Raw genomic sequence first — 22,256 nt, 5'->3', positions numbered from 1 at the left:
TTGCGACACTGCTTCTGACCCAGGGCGGTGGGCAGGGTTCAGGGATGACCCGTCATCCAGGAGGTGCTCAGATGAGAGGAAGGGTGGGAGGGGTGTGGAGTGTTTTTAGGGATGAAATGGGTGGGAGTGTTTTTATGCCTTTCTTTTTGTGGCTACCTCCCTTGGAAGGGGGAAAAAGCCTTGGTATATGTATGTATATGTATGTATGGTACTATGTACTGTCACCCTATGTGCTTGATAAAGCAAAACGTCATTCTGATAAAGACATCTTCACATGGTGTTTCTTTTGATAGACTTGGCGTTAGTTGCCAATTACATACAATACTTAGGAATTTACATCAGTCATCGTCAAGCAATCTTGTTTCACTGAATATTGGAACTTGGGCAAAAAGTCCTTCAGTTTTAGATCTCAGATGACTTAATTTGTTGGAAGGTAGAGCACATCAGAAGGGTTAATGGCATGGGATGCCACTATTTCATCAGAGAAGTTATATGTCTGTTTTGTGTCAACTAGAGTAGTTGCCACTTTGGAAGACAACTCAGAGCAGTGTTTCTTAACCTGGAATGCCAACATGAATTTTAGAGAGTGCTAGAAAAGTTTGCTCCTTGTAGTAATGTAGCAACTCTAGTTCTTGTAACCAGATGTCAGGGGGTGCTACATGACCTAGACCTAACTACAGAGATTACTGAGATTGCAAAATGTTAAGAAACTCTAGCTTAGAGGGTGACAAAAAATTCATCTTGTATATTCAGGGGCTGCAAGATACTTTGGTCTTGGAATGTGATAGTCTCATTAGTGCATTAATTGGAATGAATTTCAGGATTATATGACATAGGATTTTGCAATGTACTATAACAGCATCAATAAATTGAAATGAGGTGTCAAGAACTTTATTATGGCTGCCATGGTGAAATTATTTGAATTGCTGATTTCTTAACCTTAAAGAAAACTCCAAGCTCTAAGAATTACTAGAAATGTGGTTTCGTCTGTCCCAAGAAGCACCTCTGTCTCTCAAGGTATGATGATCCTATTTCTACTACAAATAGTCGCTCAAACAGCAATGCTTTAGGTCCAAACTGTCAGATGGTGTCACATCTCATACCATTGGCACCTTGTAGAAATGGAATTTAGGCAAACTCAAAAGTTAGCCTTTTGGAAATGTTGATACACTTTATTCTGTTCCAGCAGACATTAGACCCTTTTGTTTGGATGTGAGAAACCTCACCTGATCTGAGCAAAGTCTAGAATTCCCAAGAATCTATTCATTTTGGAGTATACCTCTAGCAGCTGATACTATTGAGTTGAAAGAGTTTTCCACTGTACCAAAATGATTAACTTAAAAGTTTGACAAATTATGTATCTCTTATCTGAGGACTCACAGTAATCCCAAGAAAGTGTCACTAAACATCCAAGCAAAGTGAAGTTTACTATGAGCCTCTGAGCTGGATATTTTTTGGGTCCTCATGACCAGTGGAGCAGCTGAATGTCTGTCAGTATTGCCTGCCTGCCTACCTCCCCTGTGCACTTCAGAATCCAACCTACTAAAAGCAAAACAGCAGCATGGCTTTTGGGAACTATCACTGAGCATGAGACACAAGACAATGCCATTTGTAACTACTTATTGACCTGGCTCACCTTTCCCCATCGGTATATCAGGAACCTGTTGACCTGCAACAGGTTGTTTGCTACACAGGGTGGACAAGGTTCTGACTAGTTTGATACAGACCAAGAGCTCTACGGCGATGAGGACCAGAATCATGAAGCCATTTCAGAATAACCAAAACATATGGTTGAAGAGCTGAAGGCAGGCCAAGTCAACCATTTGCTTTAACAGGCATAATTATATGGATTATCACTCAATGGTTGCAATTCTCCACCTATTTAGGCTTGGGAGCAGCAGTCTCCTATTATGTAAACTTCCAGCATAAAGTCACATTTGATGTACTGTACTATAACATGAAGTCTGTGAAGTATACCACTACTATGAAAGGATGGTGACTTGATGAAGTGACTCTTCAGGGGGATGGAGAAGGGAGTGTAGTGATCTCTCACATGGGCTGCCAATGTCAATGAAAGGTCATAAAAATATTGACTGGTACGTCCATTTGGTATTGTTGGATTCAGCATTATGCAACTGGTAAAAATTGGTACCCATTCAACCATTCTGATGGCTGCATTTACTGTCTTTTGTTTTCAAAAGGTATACATTTAAGAACCCCCCCCACACACTAAATGTGACTGTTTATACAAAGGATATTTGAATTTTTATATGACAGTGGTACAACAAGCCATCTAATTAAAAAAAATCTAAAGCCCCAACTCCAGACATGAAGATGATACATACTCCTAGCACAAAAGCCTTGAATATTTTACAAATGATATACAGACGCTCCTCAACTTACGTTTTAGTTACGTTCCGAACGGCCGAACGTAAGTTGAAAATGAACGTAAGTTGTTACTGTACTATACATCCGTAAATTCTATTACCGTATCTTATAAAACACCCCTAAATCATTAATTATACACATAACATTGTAAAATAATAACATTAATTTCAAATCAATTAAATTCAAGCAACATAAATTGAGATGGTGGAGGAGGAGGAGGAGGCAAGGCATGTTCAGTTTGTCGTTTGAACTGACTGTAAAAAAAAAAAAAAATGAATGAATGTAAGTAGAGGAGCATCTGTACTATATTCTCAACATGAAAAGGAGCTCAAAAGTTCTCTGGTCTTACAAAAAAAAAAAAGAAAAAAAAAAAGGATCCCAGAGGTAAACCAATGGTCAAGTTAGAATGTAAGAAGCACACAGCTTCTCACCTAAAGAAAAGAAATATTATCAGTCATGTTGTCGATAATACAGCATCTTTGAGGAAGGTCTGGCATTGTGGTGCCAGGACACTAGGAGAAGTTAAACATACTTTTGAAGAAAAATACAACATTAAAGAAGTGATGCAAATGGTATATGTCATCATTGTATTCATGATGCATACGATAGACTAAAGGTGCATACGACATGAAAAGTCAGTTGGCATTACCTTAAAAGTATCTAAATACCATCATGTTATAAAAATCTCACATTAGTATTGGCAAAATAGTGAGCTGTAAAAATATAAAAGTGAAATAAAGTGTTTCATGTGTGTATGGTTTTGGGTAACTAATGTTTTAGTTTTCCATTAAAGATTTTTGTAAAAGGTGCACCTGTCACCCATAGGGCTATGGACAAAAGTGGTTACTCAGAAAATACTCCCTACAACCAAACTTCAGGATTTTTTTTATGTATATTGAGTAATTGTTTGCAGTAGTATAAATATAAACACGAATACAGATGACTGTAAAGTCAACAAATGAAGTTATGAAAATTATCTTTCACACACTAAAATGACAGAGTTTCTTGGATAGTTGTGTTTACAGGAACATGTTAAAGAAAATGGGAAGGTAAGCATGACCCCAGAGTTGGGCTTCTACAGTTGTGCTGAGTAGTGATGTTAGTTGACAATTTTTTTTCTATTTCTTTTAATTCGTACTGAAAAGAAAAACATTTACAAAATATATATTGTGAGAAGAGGGGTCACTAGTGGCGGCAAAAATAACTGTTTACTGTTTTCTAAAGCTTGGAACTTTTTCACAACTGATGAGTCATTCAGGGACTCTAGCGAGGCAGACATTTGGCTGACCTGCAACAATCTGCCTCTAGCTCTGCCCATGACCCCTCTAGCTGCTCTCCCCGAAAAGAGAATAATATTATGGCTCTTCCCTCAGTTCCCAGTGATCTCTCTTGTGACAATAAACAATGAAATGCATGCAATGCAGACATACTTAACTAGATACATAATATGCAAGTCTAAAAGTCGAATATGAAAATATAGGTTATACAAAACTTAAGGAAGAGACACTTCATCATCTGGGGGTAGGGGACACATGACAGCCTTCTTTGCCATTGACTTGAATGCAAGTCGTGAACCCTAAAACAAGGCTTCACTATTTGAACATCAACTGGGTTATTATGGGCGACAGAGCAACATGTCACCTCCTCAAGACAGGCAGAAACAAAACTATATTTATCATGAAAGTGGGAGCAAGTACAGTTCAGACACAGTAACAGGACATCTGAACATCAGCTGCAAAATACATACTCATACTAAACTATTAAATGTAAATATATACTACATTATATTTGTAAGCGTGCACCCACATACACACACCACTTGGGTCAAAGACAGTGCAGTGAGACACAGCACCTCCACAGCAGGGCCCAACATCAGGAACTGGTTAACCCCCACTGATTTATCATATGGTGACCACCCCCATCACCCACTTGAAAAATTTATAAAGCAGGCAAAGAAAAAAAATCTGGTCACATCATTTCTTCATCCATTTACAATCACTCTCCATTCATTCTTATCTTTTGCACTCTCTCTTCCTTGCTTGATGGACATTCCTCTTGATCCCACTGCCCCTTCTATCCAATCAATTCACCTCATTCTCAGCCCTCCTCTGAAGTTTACTTTACCTACTTCAGCTTTCCACACTTTTTATTCATCTCTTTTTATCCATTCTTTCCATATCCCAATCCACCTCAGCTCTTTGTGATCTACCCTATCTGTTCTCTACCTTATCTCCACATTTCTCACTCATTCGATACATACATGCATGCATACATACACATATGTATGTATACACTTAAACAAACATGCATACACCCACAAAAACAAAGAATTGATCAAATGAATAGCAAATTCGTTTTGTCTGAGCGACTATAGTGACAACACTCCAATCTATTCATAGACTCACATGGTGCAAGAAATAACACTAACTCATTCTATGTGTGTGCATAATACCATTCTCTACAAAGCTCATCATTTCATCAGACAACAAGTCACTCTAAGCGTAAGCGTATATAAGTTTCTCTCCATTTATATAATATCTAACTCTATTCACAATCATCTATAATTTCTTCTTTTATCATATACAGTACACTGACCCATGGGAGCGTAAGTGTATAGGACAGCTCCCTGGTGATCAGACTTTGGCAAAGTTGACTAAACTAAGATAGAAACGTTTGTCAGACCAATCAAATCTTGCACGCCTTTACCATTCTGAACCTGATATGAAACACAATTTCACAAAATCTTTTTTTGTTCTATTTGTGTAGCTACTTTGATGACAAAAATGAATGTTATTGAGAATAAGAAAGTGATGTATATTCTAAGAAAATCAGCTTAAAAGGGAAGTGTGAAGTGGAAATTGTAGAGAGAAGGAACAATGGTGCACACTGCATGGCCTTGAATTTGAGTAAGCAGACAAAGACAAAAGTGAAAGGAGAGATGATTATTATTCCAAACATGCAAAGGCTGATCATAGCTAAAGTGAAATATTCATATTAGGTGACTGGTAAATATCCTTTGTGTGCAATCTCTGGCAACATTTGCATCTATGATCCAAATCAAAACCTTGAACCATCGGACTGAGCATCCCCCATGAAGCTTCCAAAGGAAAATGACAAACTAGATGAAGCCCGACCCCTCAGCATTCAGAATAGCTATGACATCACCTTAATGTTACTCATCTGAATTCAAATCCCAATGAGCCTCATGTTGGATTCACCAGGGATACAGTGAATAGTTCATAGAGATGAGAAGAAATGGTCCCTGTAAAACATATGTGGAAACCATGCAGTTGGTCTTCCCCATGTCTTCATATATTCCATCTATTCTGGATAGTTGAACAACAGCTCATTAGCAAAACACTTAGGGGCTGTCCCAGAGGACAAGATAAAGGAACCTGAAAGGGAAATATGCTGCAAAAAATAATGACAGCAGGGAAATAGAAAACCCTGTTTGAGTGATTTTATGGCAAGGCCAATGAGGATCAAGTGACAATACTGAAAGATGTAAACACTATTTAGAAATGAAAAGTAAATAGGTTTATAATATAAAATAAGAAATTATCAGGGACTAAAACTACTGGGAAGAATGATGATATGTATTGCCATTGGACAGTAACACTGCAGCAAATTAGGAACAATAGACAACTCTCTCAAGACAACTTGTGAGCCAATATGTGATGTCAGTATGGACTTATGGAGAAAAAGGACGAGAAGTCTCCAAACTGACATCATACTTTGATGACCTTGATGACCTGAAGTCATCATGGATAAGGTGGATCTGGCATACTCTCAGAACTGGTCCAGAGAGAGAGAACAATGCATCACGTCTTCTCTGAAAGTATGAATGGCATAAGAAGATGGGCCAGAACATGGTGGATGGATGTTATAAAGGCACACCTAAGACTCCTGGATGTTGACCCTGATAAGATGGTGGATTTGGTTGAAGATGATAACAGATGGAGATGAATTCCTCTAGGCCCATTGTGTCAAGAGAGTCAGTGGGTGTGAGTGATAACCTCATGAAGGACACAAGATGACATGAATGAATTGGTCACTGGAAATCTGAAGAACTGCCAAACAAACACTTCAAAGACTGTAGGGTGAATATAGATGCACACTCCCTCGCCGAGAGAAAAACAACGGCAACAATGTCACCACTGCATGAACAAGAGAATAATGGAATCAAGTCAAGTTACAAGGATGAGAGAAAGAAAACAGAGAGAGGAAATAATCAGAAAAAGAAAATAACAAGAGGGAAAGAGGAATAAATAACAGTAAAGTATAGGTGAAACAGAAAATGACAAGCAGAAAAGAGAAAAAGAATTAAGATAAATGAGAAAAATGAAAGTTGAACAAAGAAAAGGAAAGGAAGAGAAAAGGATGAGAAATATATAAAAAAAAAAATGACTAGAGTAGAAAAAGAAATGAGAATAAAAAGAAAGAAAAGGAAAGAAAAAGTGAAAGAGAAAGAAAAAAGGAAAAGAAAAAGAGCGATAATAATAAGGAAGGAAAAGGGAAAGAATGGAATAAAACTAAAGAAGAGAAAAAGGAAAAGAAAAGCAAGGCAGCTAAAATGGAAAAAAAAAGGAAAGAAAAGGGAAAGGGTGGAAATGGAAAGCAAAAGTAGTACAAAATAATGATGAGAAGAAAAGGAATGAAAAGAAGAAAAACAAAGAAAAAGAAGGGTAATGAAAATAGATAGGAGAATAATGAAAATGAAAAGCAAAATCAGAGGTGAAGGGAATTTAAAGAATTAAAGGAAAATAAAAGAAAAAAAGAGAAAAGAAAAACAAGGAAGAAAGGAAAATTGACAAGGAAAGGGAAGAAGGATAATAATGAGGAGGAAAAAATACATGAAGAAAAGAAATGAAAAGGAGGAAAAATAAGAGGAAAAGAAAATGGAAAAGGAGGAGGAAAAAAGAAGAGGGAAAATTAAGAAGAATAAAAAGGACATGATGAAATGCAACATTTGGTACTTAGGTAGTGCTTACATATCAGGTTCTGAAAATACTTATCATTTTCATCCTTTGACTGACTAAACATTTGGCTGACAAACATGCACCAGAAGACATGTTTCATGAAGACCATGTTTCTGGTATCAAGAAATTGTCACTGCTACTATGTGTGACGATGTAGAAATATACAAAGATTTATACATTGGAAAAATTGAGGCAGTATGAAAAAATATTATGATATACTCAGAATGTACCCTATCAGAAAGTCACAGTGATCAATTACAAGCATCATGACATGTTTAAACCACTTAAAAAATACAAAATAAAAAATAAAAACAGTGGTAGGTATATGGAAACATCATGACGACATTTTCGACAGCTAAATTGGTGACGACAAAAACAACACCTCAACTTTCATGAAAGCTTCAGCACTGTGAATATGAGCATTTTTTGTAATATACTAAGAAAGCGTGCAAACAGGTCAGGAATGTAGTCTGGCTTTTGTGATGAACACATGAATATGTGCACACATGTGTAATATTTCTTTTTGTGTACCTATACATATACATATATATATAAATACACACACACACCTATATATATACCGTATATTATATATATATATATATATATATATATATATATATACACACATATATACATACACACACACACATGGTGCAGTGGTTATAGTTCTTGGCTGCCAGTATGGTGGCCCGAGTTTTAACCCCACCCACGGCTAAAATAATTTCAGTATCATTGCGCTGCGAGCTGTTACTACAACTCTCATGGGCAGGGAGTTGGGTGTGTGTGTGTGGATGTAAGGTCACAGCATTACCCATAGATCGGTCATATATGACCTCTGAGCTCTCTTCCAGGAGGGAAATAACTGTCGATCATGAGTCCAACACATGATCCAAGACCATGGTGAGTCACATATGTATATACATACATATACACACACATATATATGAGCTCTGAGCTCTCTTCTGGGAGGGAAATAACTGTCAATCATGAGTCTAACATGTGATATATATATATATATATATATATATATATATATATATATATATATATATATATATATATATATATATATATATATATATATCACTATAAGTTATGTGAAGTTTAAGACTGCAGAGCTTTTTGGCATGTTTTTTCTCATTGTCAGATATAATTTTGTCTTTTAAAGAAAGTTGACTAAAAATGTCTCTATACCTCATAGTTGGTAAGGTACTTTGGGATACTGCATGATAAAGATTGTTCAACCAGAATGTGTTTTCACAACTCTTGGCATTTCTCCTGTGGTAGGTTGGTGAAGAAACAGTTCAGTTAGGTTTGGCAAATTTTATACTTATCACCTGAAATAGGGTTGACTTTGGAGGTTTCTGATTGTTTATTCAGTGCTGAATATAGCTCTTTTATGAAGAGACCTCTAAGAATAGGTAATCTTCCATTTTGTCAACACTTCTGTACTTTCCATCAAATCTTTTCTCTTTAGGGTTGTTAGGTGGGATGTTCTGTGGTGGTTTTTAAGGGCTCCTGTAGATAAATGGCAGGACTCCTGATTTGACAACTTTAGTATATGGTCATGTTAAATGGGTTGAAGGGTAGGTTGCACAGTTTGTATACTTATATATAACATGAGTTTTTTGAAGGTAATTGTCTGTCTGTCTAACACTACTTTCAAATAATAAATTACATTTCTTGATTTTACGTTAAATCACTAAATTGATTTCTGCACTTTCATCACTGGGCCTTTTATTTCCCTTGATGACCTGCTGCATGATAATTTCTTTTTATTATAGGCTGTGAAAAAAATATCTGTATTGAGTAAACAATGGCTGGATCTGGCTATGAGCTCTCCAAGTGTTAGAAAGGCTGCTGATATTACAGTGTAGTCAATCAATGAAGTAAAGCAGCAGCACAGTACACTAAACTGCCAGCCAATCAGAAACCTCCAAATCTGCCCCCACCTCAAACTATGAAGTATGGAGAAATCTTTACTCCATTTCCTTTGGAAGGAAAACTGTTATTAGAAAAAAAAAAGGACAAGATACTTCAATTATAAACTTGCCATAACTTAATCAAATGGACTTGAGAGAAAATCTCCTGCTCACACACACATACACGTGTATGTATATATATTTATAGGTAGTGTGTATGCACATGGATGTGCACTTGAATATAAAAATCTTGTTTTATATATATATATATATATATATATATATATATATATATATATATATATATATATATATATAAATATATATATATATATATGTATATGTATATATACATATTACACATTATGTGAAAATGACATGAGTGAGCATGAATACATGCATGCAAGTGTGCACCTGAGTGCTCATGATTGTAACATTTCCTCTTTGTATAGCGTTTCACTACCTTATCAATACATTTTGGTGAAAATAAATATTTTGAAATTACCTTACCCTACATAAGCGTATAGCCGTAAAACGCAGGTCTGGCCAAATAGGTTGGAAGAGGGGGAGGAATTTAGAGAGGAGAGGATGAAAGGATTCTTGAAGGAAGGAGGAGGAGGAGGAGGGAATGAAAAGGAGAGAGGGAGAAGGGAGGAAGGTTTGGTTTGGTGGTTTGAAAAAGCCAAATGACTGAAAAGTCATGTAGAAAGAAAAAAATGTCACTTGAAGGTTTAAAAAAGGAAATCTGTTAGAGAAAGATGTTTAAGGAGAAAATGAAGACAATGATGTTGAGGAAGAGCAGGATGAAAAAATACATATGTTAGGTTGTAGAGGAGGACGCGAAGAGGGAAGAAAAGAAGGGAGAAGAGAGGGAAGGAAAAGGAGGGGGAGGAGTGGGAAGAAAGGAGAAGGAGGAAACTGAGGATTAGGAGAATAATGAGGACAGTGAAGAAGAGGAGGGGGGAAGAGGAAAAAAAAGGAGGGAGAAAAAGTAAGAGAGGGAGGAGGATGACTTTATTCAAATGAGGGTACAGACTTGGAATTGGACGGGTTCTTTCCTCATTTCCTGAGGTGGCAGAACCCTCCATCCTTATGTGCCTCTTTCTCAGTTGAAGAGTGCCATTCTCTAGCTGTAGGACGGAGGGAGATGAGTTTACCAGGAACACCACAGCAATGGAGGAACTGAGAAAGAAGGAGAGATTGGCTCAGACCGAAAAACTGGACGCCATGTCGACTGGAGAACCACTCGCTACACAGTCCTAGAATTGGTAATATTATATCTATGCCTTTTTTATGTACTAAACTATACCAGAAATATAGAATCTATGGTTTAGAATATATTACTGTTGATACTGTATCTGTAGTTGGCAGCACTTTTGTCTACACATTAGGAAAAAGAGTACCTTGTAGTTCATATTGTTGAAATGTTGCCTAGGCTTGGCAATGAATCACTTCTATTTAGAAACATAAAAACTATATTCTGAGGCCTATATGTGGTGGTTTACACAGTACCTGTGCTTACAAGCATAGGTTCTATGGATGTATGGAGATTTAGTGCTTGCAAGGGTCTGTCAATCACAAAAGACATTTCAACGTATTCTAAAAAGAATAAATAAATAAAAATAGTGCATTCGAGGTAAAAAGTATACACATATAAAAAACTAAATAAAGCTTGTGTTTGAGATTTTGGAAAGGGAACACACCACTTGACAATTAAACTAGCTTTGATCACCTGGTTTCTGATTGGTGTAGACAGATGTTACCCCCTCCATTTTTTCACATAAATGTTACTGTAGAAATAAATATCTATAACAAAGAAAATGTATTTCCAACATCATTATAATGAAAACAGGCACGAATTCAATGTCAGACTAACTCGCATTCCAATTACTGTGTATAATCTATGAGACTAATTGCAAAAACACATTTGTCTGCTGGATTATCCATCTGCAAATTAAATTTCTCTCTAAGTAATCAGAAATATACCTCCTTTCCTATACTGGCAAATTTTACGGACATTTGTTTTTGTTATAACCAAATGTTGACTTCCTGTAGCCGAGGCAGTGTAATCAGATCTGTATCATGCTATTAAGGGCTGATTCACACTATATAGTTTGTCTTTGTATGGTTACGTTTAGTTTGCATTCTATCAAAATGTTGCTTTGTTCACACCATATGTCCAGGATGTAGTCAGTTGGCATATAGCTGTTGCTCTAGCATGGTACTAAGAAAATATTGAAATATTGTGCAAAGGAGCTCACTGCAATTTCCCTTCTTCTAGATGAAGATGAGGAAAGTAGAGTTAAAGCTACAAAGAAAAGATTGTGGGTACACAACTACCAAAGGGTGGATTTTGTACTCTACAAGCTCCTCGTAGCCTCTGAACAGTTCAATGAACTTTTTGTCACTCATGACTATTTCTTCACTGTGCAAAGCCTAAGTTTCTACAGACTGAAGGTAAGTAGCACCTCGCATGTGTTACATCCACACTTGTGGCTGTGATGAGGAATGTTTCCATTATGTATATTTTTCATCTGTCAGAGATTTCTTCCATATGTATCCAATATGTGCAAATGAAGGCTGTAGGAATGGCAACCGATAAGACAGAACATATAGTGTGAGCAGCTCCACTGATTTTAATGTAAAAATAATTTGTGTATGAAAGCCAAACAGCGACAAACTGTGTCTGAGAAGTACAGTGTTTGATTGATTGATTTATGGAATTTTTGGCTCCAAGGCCAAGCGCCGGAGTGAAAAGTAGTGTGAATCGACCCTAATACTGTCATGTTCAGGGCTGTCTTTCTACAATTTTTAGTGAAGTATATAATGTTTTCATGTGTAATGTCAATGTCCGAAGGCACCAGGGTATTCACAAAATTAAAGCGAATACGGCTCTGAATGTAAACTTAAACACTGATGTTGACCCAGGTGATCAATTTGCTATTCGTCAATTGGTTTCCAGTAATGTTATTCATTCTTTGAGAATGACAATTATGCCCAGAAACTTCTCTTAAGGGCATTAACTCTGGACGACAAACCTGAACAATGAATAATGGAGTTGGTGGAACTGTTTGATTTGAACAGTTATTACCATATAATTATATTTACAGTCCGATCGTAACAAGCCATGATGATAACATCCACATTTTGGTGTCACATATCATAACCACTCTAGAATTAAAAACGTGCCTGATAATCCTACAATGTGTCATCATGATTTTCAAATTCAGCTTAATGACTAACGAGAAAATGTTGGACGTACACTGCTGCACAGGTTGGCTGCATTCAGCGTACTCCATCCTTCCTATTACAAACACAAGATGGCCACCTAAACAAAACTATACAGATTTAAAACAAGAACCCAACTATCTCAGAACAAATTACCTACAAAAAAAAAAGTGACGTAAAAAATACTAACAAAGAAAAATGACACAAAAAGCTTTTACCTCGATATTAACATTTTCAATCTGTGCTACCCTGTATGCAGCTGTATTTGTGATACATCAAAGTACAAGTGCAGATGATCTATGGGGGTAGATGAGTGCATGTTGATTCTACAGAAAATACAAACAGTGCCTACAGATGCCGCCAGTGACTGACATAGTCACACGTCTCTTTTTCAAGCTGATCGTGGAATGGAAGTAGATTCAGCTAAATGGTACTACAAGACTGTGTAACTATAAGGGGCATGCCACTGTGTACATTGTTGGCAAAGTAGGACTCACAGGTATGGCTTATAGACTGTGATTACAATGAATACATTTTGTGCGGCGATCATTGCCATCTCCTTCTACATCACTCTGCTGAAAGGACAAATGGGAGTCACTTGTTTGGTTAGGAACGTATTCAGAACTCCGAATCAAATGCGGCCTTTTGTGATGATACCTTGTGGCAAGAAAACGTGACTTCACCTGTCTAGCTGAGGAGTCTTCCACATGCTGGAAATCCTCCTTGCAAAGTCTTTCGATGAAGATATGATGGAGTGTGGCGAACGCCGCTGTCCGGTGGAAACGGCTCACCCCAAGTATGATGATCCGTACACGAACAGACCAAATCTTGTCAGTGTTTATTTCATCTTTTGTGTCGCAAAGGGCTGGGCCTGAATGGCCCAATATAGTCGACAAATTCTAAAGTAGAAGGTTACCAACATCAACTGGCATTAGCCCTCTATGGTACAGCTCGAGAGGAAGCAGAAACCTGAATCAGAGGAAATTAATTATCATCATTGACCAATCCAACTAAATACAGATTTTCTATGATCTTACGAGTAACAGGTTAAGAGTGAATCACTATTGGATAAGTCAAGTATTATACTCATTTGCATAAACAAAGGTCTATATTCTAAGAACAAAACAAGTGAATCTCAGTATGGCAATATTTTCCTTTACACAGAATATCATTAAGAAAATTTTAACTTAAAAGTAAACCCGATCAATTATAAGCGGTCCCCAGTGACAAATGTTAATTTTACTGGCATTCCCTACACTACTGTGTTGTCAGTATTTATTCACTTATCACATTGAAAATGCCGACGTCGGTGTCTTGATTTGATTTATTTTGTAGTTATAGCTGAGTTACTCCCGAATTATGTCAACTGGTTTGATTACGTTTTCTGTGTTTATTATTACCCGGAGTGAAAGAGAACGAGTAATACAGCAGTGACCTTATATTTCATAACTCAAGTCGTGCAATGTATTGCACATTAGGCAAATGTTTAGTTGTGTACATGGAGGCGATATAGTGTTAGAATATTAATGATTAATTTTGTAAATTATAACGTATCAACGTAATATGCAATTTTCTTGGCGAAAAAAAAAGAAAGTTGCTAAACAGATTTCGTAAGTAACGAAGTCGCGCTGGACGAATGGTACGCCATGTTTGTTATGATAGGTGCCTAACCTAGCCTAAACCTAACCTCACCTAACCTAACCTGACCTGTATTTAGTAAATCGGTACCTGTAATCTAAGGTCATCAGGATCGTCGTCGTCGTCGTCGTCACGGATGTTGGCAGCCTGATCAATCACTCTCTGATTGCGGGTTATATAGGTTTTTCATAGCTTGAAGGAATGCATGGATTTTAGCTCCATAGCATTCCTTCAATAATATATACCTCGCGAGGTACCTAGGGCGTACACCAGGCCTCAACTGGACCGGGCAGACAACACTTGACAAACGACAAGATGGCGTCCTGACCCTATGCTAGCGACTTCAGTACATTTGCTCATAGCAAGGTGTTATTTTTATTTTTTATTTACGCCAAGAAAATCGCATATTACGTTCATGTATTATAATTTACAAAACTAATATTTAATTTTCTAACGCTATACTGCGTCCATGTACACAACTGAACAGATACCGTACATGAGGCATCTGATGCTGCACACAAGAATTTGACTTGTATTTAAGAGGTTAATTGACTCTTTATTAAGGGCAGTGCCAGTACCTACCTTCCAATAAGATCCACCCAGGGCTTAATATGCTTCCTCCTAACAACAGTGACAGTGTTTACCTTAAAAATATTTTCTTTGCCAATATTGTCAATGCCTGACTCCTAATTATGATACTGTCTATGAGTACTTCCCAACACTACAAGTGTCTACCTTCAAACAATCTCCCATTGCCAGTGCCAATCCCTACCTCCTAACAAGAACCCCTGACCAACACTGCTTGTGGTTATCTAGTAACAAATTACCATTATTAAAAAGACTAGATGTCACCTACTAACAGGCTCTACCTCATCATCAATATTGATAGCAACCTTCTAAAAGCCTCCTCCTCAATATCAGTATTGACACCTACTTACGATCAGACTTTCACTTACCAAAAGGGTCAAAGTTTATTTTATAGGTTCTTCCTTTTCAGTAGTACTCACCTTCTTACGGACACTCTCCCCTTTACAAATTAGCATACCTTCTAAAAAACCTCTCCTCGAACTAATACTGCCAGTGTCTACTGCAGTGGTTCCCAACCTTTTCTGGCTTGAGGCAGACACCCTTGCCAAGCCTTTCAGAAGTCCCCGGCACCCTTATTAGAAAATCCAAATTCCAATTTGTCAGTATTTTATTGATTCAACATCAGTGTAACAAAATTTTGTCTCTGGGTAATATGAAAATACTCATCTTTACACTGATGCTGATTTAATGAACAGAAATGGATGACAGAGAGAGTAGGTATTACGAAAAGTATTTTTGCCCTGAATATTGGCGGCGGCACCCTCAGTTGATCTCACGGTATCCTTTGGTGCCGCGGTCCACTGGTCTACTGCCTACATGGCTCCTCCTGCCAACAGCACCAGCACCTCCTTCTTGACAGGTTCCCCATTATCAATAGATATCAGTACCTACTTCTTGACAGGTTCCCCATTATCAATAGATATCAGTACCTACTTCTTGACAGTCTACTCCAAATCAACAATGCAAATACTTACCTGGTCACAATGCTGTCGGGATCGGAGGGAGTGCCATTGTGTCACAGCCTGCCGCTGTGATGCCAACATGTTAGACCAGTGGGTTGTCTCGTGCGGGCCTGTGAGTTGGAGGGGGAAGAAAAGGAGAGATAAGATCAGATACCACCAGAAATGCTTCTGTAGTATCCTGACAACACAAAACACTAAAGGCGAAGAGAAATTCTGTAGTTGCCTGTTACATCATAATGCTGTGAAGGTATTGTGAGATCCCTCTGAATGTCACAGTGAGAAGTAAGACACGAGATACGATTGTTTGATAAGCTGGGGTGTGATATACCATGAAATCTTTTTAGAAAAAAAAAAATGGAGGTTTAAAGCACTCTGCTGAGGATTCAAACTTTAAGGCAATGGTTCCAATATACACGTTGGATTGACTGAGCCCTAACATGCCCAAGTACCGCTCCGGGGCAAATTTCTCAGTGACGCCCCTCCCCCCACCTCCCCCCTCACCACTATCTCTTACATCCTGCTTTAGCTATTGGCTTGCGAAATAATTAAACGGATTTTAAAAATTGTATTTAATGTCCCTACTGTAGAAAGGATAAGGGAAAAATATTTCATATTCTGTTGATTCTAACGCAAAATTCGTATATTGGGGTAAAATATTCAGGGCTTCTTTGACCTTTTTTATTATAATTATTTTGTCAGCTTTGTGGGTTGCATCTCCAGACTAGAATTGTCACCCTCTAAATGTGTCGCCCTACGGTATATGGTCCCTTGCCCCGCCACATAAAGACCCTGTTCTGCAGGGAGGATGTAATAGACTTTGATAGCAAATATTTGATATCTTTGCTTATTATGTATTTAGAGATAACATCAAAACACCTCGACAGGTCATTGTCAAAACAAAGGGTTCAGCATATCTATAGCCCCTTACCCAACTGAAAATTCTGAAGTATTTTATGTGCAACAGAATTTTCCATTAACCTCTTCAATACGAGTTAAATTCTCAAGCGCTACATCGGATGCCTAGTGTATGATGCATCACACTACTAGCTTTATAAAATATAAACTCACTGCTGTATTACTCGTTCTCTTTCACTCTGAGTAATAATAAACACAGAAAACGTGATCAAACAGGTTCACAGAATTCGGGGATCACTCAGCTACAACTACGTAGGCATCGTATCGAGGAGGTTAATTTTATTATTTTGGTAATATGGTAAAGTACAATGCATAAAGTTCGTATGATTATGTGAGACAGCGGGTGGGATTACACCTTTAGCAAACAACTTAAAAACATAATAGTGCAGAGGGGCACCCAGTGAACAGATCACAACTATGTCATCTATCTTCCAACACATCATTTTGATGAACCTGCAGAACTCACCTGAAGGGTTCTTGCCAAGGACGACTCTTCCGATGAAGTCGTCTCTCATAACACCACCGTTCCAGTCCCAGACTGTCACTACGATGGCAACCTCCTCCCGAAGTTCAGCTGGGGACACCTGGAAGCTGAAGCTCTCGTTGTAAGATGGGTCCAGTGTATTCCTCTTCCAAGTCGTCTTCTTGCTTTTCATGTGGCGACCGTTGGCTACCAATGACACTCGAACATATGGGTCTGTGGAGACAATGAAGAGGATAGGAGATACATTTTCTTACCATAAAAATCTGATCAACGCAACCCCTACTTTTCCTAAACCCACACTGTTTCTCACCAATTACTATCTCTGTTCCTCTCCTAATCCTCTCAATCAAGACCCTCCCACAAGCCTTCCTAACTATACTCAACAAACTGATCCCTTTGAAACTACTACTCTCACATTTGTACCTTTTTCTCTTGTAAAGCAGAACTATACAGACGCTCCCCCAGTCCTCCAGCACTCTACCTTCCCTTGGACACACGTTAAACAACCTCATCAGACAGTCCACTATTAGTGTACCACCCTTCTTCAGCCATTCCGTATGACACCGATCTAACCCAGGTGCCTTACCAACTCCCATCATTTTAATAATTACTCACATCTCATCTTTTCTCATTTCTCCTCCATTTTCCTTAGCCATCACTGTAATTTTCTTAGCATCTCTCACTGCTATCACCACTCTCTATCCTCCTCCACATCTAGCAGCTCCCTAAAATACTCTGTCCATCTTCCCCTTACCGCCACCTATTCTATTCTTCCCATGGTGCTAATTACATTGATTTTTATCATGTACTTTTTTGCACTAATGGGGAAGCACTATAAATTTGAGATAATTTGTGTCATTTTAGGTTGTGTCCATTCAGTCATTGGTAATCAGGCCTATAGATTTTATTCTAAACATTGTCCTGGACTAAAATGTTCACACTTTTTACTGTGAGCTATTAGATCACCGAGCTAGTAAGCTACTCTTTAAAAAAATATAACAGGTCAACTATTAGTAACAATGCCTAATCCCAACAAAAAATACGGACATGCCATGATCCAGATATATTATTCGATATTCATTTTTTCAAGGAAAAGAAGAAAGAAAGGGATGAAGAAGTACAATTATGAGAAAATGAAAAGTTAGTGAAGTTCCATCATCCTAAGAAAGATATCGTACCTGCTCCCCTTACGAGGTGTGTCTGAAGGAGCTGCTTGGCACGGATGATGTCCACGTTGAGACGCCCTGCAGCAGGTAGGTAGTTTAGAGACAGGAGTAACTCGCCCAGGTCCTCCACTTCCTGCAAGAGAGACGAAAGCGACTCAAATATGAATTTATATGACAATGCAACAAAAAATACAGAAGACAAGGGTTACAAAAAATAGAATTAGATAAATCTAACAAACTTAACTTACTAAAACAAATCAAAAGGGTTGATAGATACATATGAAAAATTAACAATGATTAGAACAGAAGAAATAGAATTGGTATAGAATGAATAAAATGAATATATCAGAAAATAATTTCATAGCAATCTCTTTACTTCAAAAACACAACGAAAACAGCACGGTCTCAAATACTACACATTCTGCCTCTATTTTCTTTTTTTACTAATAAGGATTTTTCTGCCTTTTGACTTTGCTACCTCCATTATAAGGAGGAAAAAGCCCTTGGTACACACACACACATTATATATATATATATATATATATATATATATATATATATATATATATATATATATATATATATATATATATGACACACAGGAACCCACAGTCGGAGAAAATAAACTTCGAATAAAGATCGAATATATATATATATCTTTATAATTACTGTATACTTTACATGAATGTGCTAGACCTAATAAACAACCAATTCCTTACCCGCTGGCAAGGCACGAGGTTTCTCCATATACGGGCTGGCTTGGCCAAGTTGATGGAGTGTAGCGCCACAAGGGCGTGGCCAATCACGCAGTGACGGGAGTATTTGTCGAAGTCCTTCACTTTCACCTCAAGCGTCCGGCGAAGAACCTCCCTGTATGGTAACTTCGAGGGGGGACAAGAATGATGCACTGATGTATCAACCATGTACAGTTCTCACGGGAGACAAGAACAGTAATGTAGGATTCCCATTGAAGTGAAGAGAATCTTTAGAAATATATGGTCTTGAATGTTGTGTACAATCAACCTAACAAGTCTTGTTATTCTGAAGTTGATTTACGAAAGGTGGTCTAAAAAGTATGTTCAATGTTTCATACTTGTGGCTAACAGTTTCTTTCAACTACAAGAAATTGCCTGGCGTTTAAAAATGTGTGTGTGTGTGTGTGTGTGTGTGTGTATTTACCTAGTTGTATTTACCTAGTTGTATTTTACGGGAAGGGGAGCTATGCTCGTGAGGTCCCGTCTTCATATCTCATTTTATCTAAACTATTTTTAAATTCATGTATTGTTTTTGCACACACCACTTTCTCATCTAACTTGTTCCAACTGTCTATTGCTCTGTGAGGAAAGCTGTTCTTTTTCAAATCTCTTCTATAGTTGTCTTTTTTTATTTTCTTTCCGTGTCCTCTTGTATTTCTGTCATCCCATTTTATCAGATTCTCTCTATCAGTAATTTCTATGCCTTTCATGATTCTGTAAATAGCTATCAAATCTCCTCTCTCTCTTCTTTGCTCTAGTGTCTGTAGTTTAAGTTTTTGTAGTCTCTCTTCATATGATAGTTTTGAGAGTGTTGGTGCCAGTTTAGTAATTGCTCTTTGTATTCTTTCAAGTTTTTTTATACATTTTTTTGTACTTGGTGACCATATCGTTGCTGCATATTCCAATCTTGGTCTTATCAGGGTGACTAGGATTTTCCTCACCATTTCTTCATCCAGGTATGTAAATGCCACTTTGATTGTTCTTATTGAATTATAAGTTTCTCCAAAAATCTTATTTATATGTTTCTCAGGTGACATATTATTCATAACAATGACTCCCAGGTCCCTCTCATTTTCTACTCTTTTTATTCCTTCTTCTCCCAAATTATATGATCCTGTTATTCTGTTTTTGCTTTTTCCAAATTCCATTATACTACACTTTTTTGTATTGAACTCCATCTCCCACTTCCTACTCCATTCTTGTACTTTATTTAGATCTCTCTGTAGTGATTCACAATCTTCTTCAGTTTTCACTCTTTTCAGTAATTTTGCATCATCTGCAAAGAAGCTCATATAGCTTTCAATTCCTTCATCCATATCATTAATATATATAGCAAACATTATTGGGGCCAGAACTGTTCCCTGCGGGACACCGCTTATTACTTCATTCCATTTTGAGTGCTGATCTCTTATCACTACTCGCATTTTTCTTTCTTGCAAAAAGTCTTCCATCCAATTTAGCAATTTACCTTGTATTCCTCCTTCATATTCTAATTTCTTAAGCAACTTCTTATGTGGTACTTTGTCAAAAGCTTTTTTTAGGTCTAGAAATGCACAATCAGCCCATCCATCTCTTTCTTGTATTATATCTATTAGCCTTGAATAGAAACATATTAAATTGGTGACGCATGATCGTCCTTGTCTGAATCCAAATTGCCTTGGATTTAGTACGTTGTTTTTTTCCAAGTATTTTACCCATCTACTTTTGATAATTCTTTCACATATTTTTGCTATTGTACTTGTTAGAGAGACTGGTCTATAGTTGGTAGGTTCTTCTTTATTTCCTCCTTTATATATAGGTACTATATTTGCTTTTTTCCAATCTTCTGGAACTTTTCCTTCTTTTAAGGAACTGCTTATTATGCTATGTATTTTGTCTGCCAGTTCATTCCTACATTCTTTCAGAATCCAGTTTGCTATTTCATCTGGCCCATGCGATTTTCTGACATCAAAATTACCCAAGTGTGTCAATATTTCATTCTTCGTTACTTCTATTTCTTCCATAGGGGGGACTTTTTCCTTCCACTCAATCTCTTCAGGTTGTATATTTTCCCTTGTAAACACTGATTTAAAATGTTTGTTCATAATTTCTGCCATTTCCATTTCCTCAGTGTATTCAACTCCCCCTTGTCTTAATTTCTCCAAGTCTTGTTTGTTTTTCAGTTTATTGTTTACAAATCTGTAGAATAGTTTTGGTTGATCTTTACACTTTTCTATAACATCTTTTTCATATTTTCTTTTTTCCTCTCTGCACTTTTGTACATATTCATTTCTATAACCAGTATATATTTTCCATTTTTCAGGTCTTCTGTCTTTTTTCCATCCGGTCCAGGCTTTGTCTCTTTTGTCTTTTAACTCCCTACAACTTTTGTTGTACCAGCATTTTACATATTCTTTTTCTTGTTTTTGTCTTGGGACATACTTTTCCACTCCTTCTTTGTAAATTTTTGTCAAAATATTCCATTTCTCTTCCACTGATGTTTCTTCTTTGTATATTTCTTCCCAGTTTTCTTGTTGGAAGAATTCTCTTATTTTATCAAAGTTTGTTTTTTCATACATCATTCTTCCTTTTCTATATTGTTCATTTCTTTTCATATATTTTTCTTCATTAAGTTCCAGTTCAATCAATATGTGGTCACTTTTACCTATTGGTGTTTTATATTCAATCTTGTCCACTATTCTAGGTTCAGATGTAATTATTAAGTCTAGCCTCGATGGTTCTTCTTCATTTCTATACCTAGTGTTCTCTTGTATCCATTGTGTCATTGAATGGTCAGTAATCATCTCAAGTAGAGCATTTCCCCATGAGTCATCACCACTCTTTACTGTCATTTCTTCCCAGCAGATTTCTTTGCAATTAAAGTCGCCCATCATAACTATTCTTCCTCCGTCTTCCATTATTTTAGTTAATGCTATCTTTGTGTCCTCTAACATACTTTTATGTTCATTCTCCTCCCATGAGGCTGTTTTCGGAGGCACATAGTTGATCACAAATTTTCTGCTCTTCTTATCTCGGTCTTCCACTTCTATCATAATCATCTCTACTGTATTCTTTCCATATATGACACCTTTCACGTTTATATCCTTCTTTGTCAGGAACATAACTCCACCCCCTTGTTTTTTCTCTCTGTTTCTAATCCAATAATTGTATGTATCATGTCCTACACTGTTGGGTGGTAGTGGGCCTTTTAATTTTGTTTCTACAATTCCCATTATGTCCGGTTCTTTT

General features: G+C 37.1%; 1 protein-coding gene across 1 annotated transcript in view; it reads right to left on the bottom strand.

The window, feature by feature from the left end:
- Positions 1 to 207: 207 nt before the first annotated feature.
- Positions 208 to 22,256, bottom strand: part of LOC143040411 (synaptotagmin-17-like) — a 49,245-nt gene continuing 27,196 nt past the window's right edge. Inside the window, exons 8-13 of the mRNA XM_076211468.1 lie at positions 18,993 to 19,154; positions 18,286 to 18,406; positions 17,090 to 17,320; positions 15,721 to 15,818; positions 13,204 to 13,489; positions 208 to 559 (exon numbers count right to left, since the gene is read on the bottom strand). Of these exons, the coding sequence (XP_076067583.1) occupies positions 13,460 to 13,489; positions 15,721 to 15,818; positions 17,090 to 17,320; positions 18,286 to 18,406; positions 18,993 to 19,154 (642 nt within the window). The 3' untranslated portion in view covers positions 208 to 559; positions 13,204 to 13,459. The remainder of the gene's footprint in view (positions 560 to 13,203; positions 13,490 to 15,720; positions 15,819 to 17,089; positions 17,321 to 18,285; positions 18,407 to 18,992; positions 19,155 to 22,256) is intronic.

Source organism: Oratosquilla oratoria, chromosome 28, assembly GCF_046742065.1.
Source record: "Oratosquilla oratoria isolate Oo_2021 chromosome 28, ASM4674206v1, whole genome shotgun sequence".
NCBI lineage: Eukaryota > Metazoa > Arthropoda > Malacostraca > Stomatopoda > Squillidae > Oratosquilla > Oratosquilla oratoria.
Note: the sequence above shows the minus strand (reverse complement) of the source record. Positions and strands in the feature narration are given on the sequence as shown.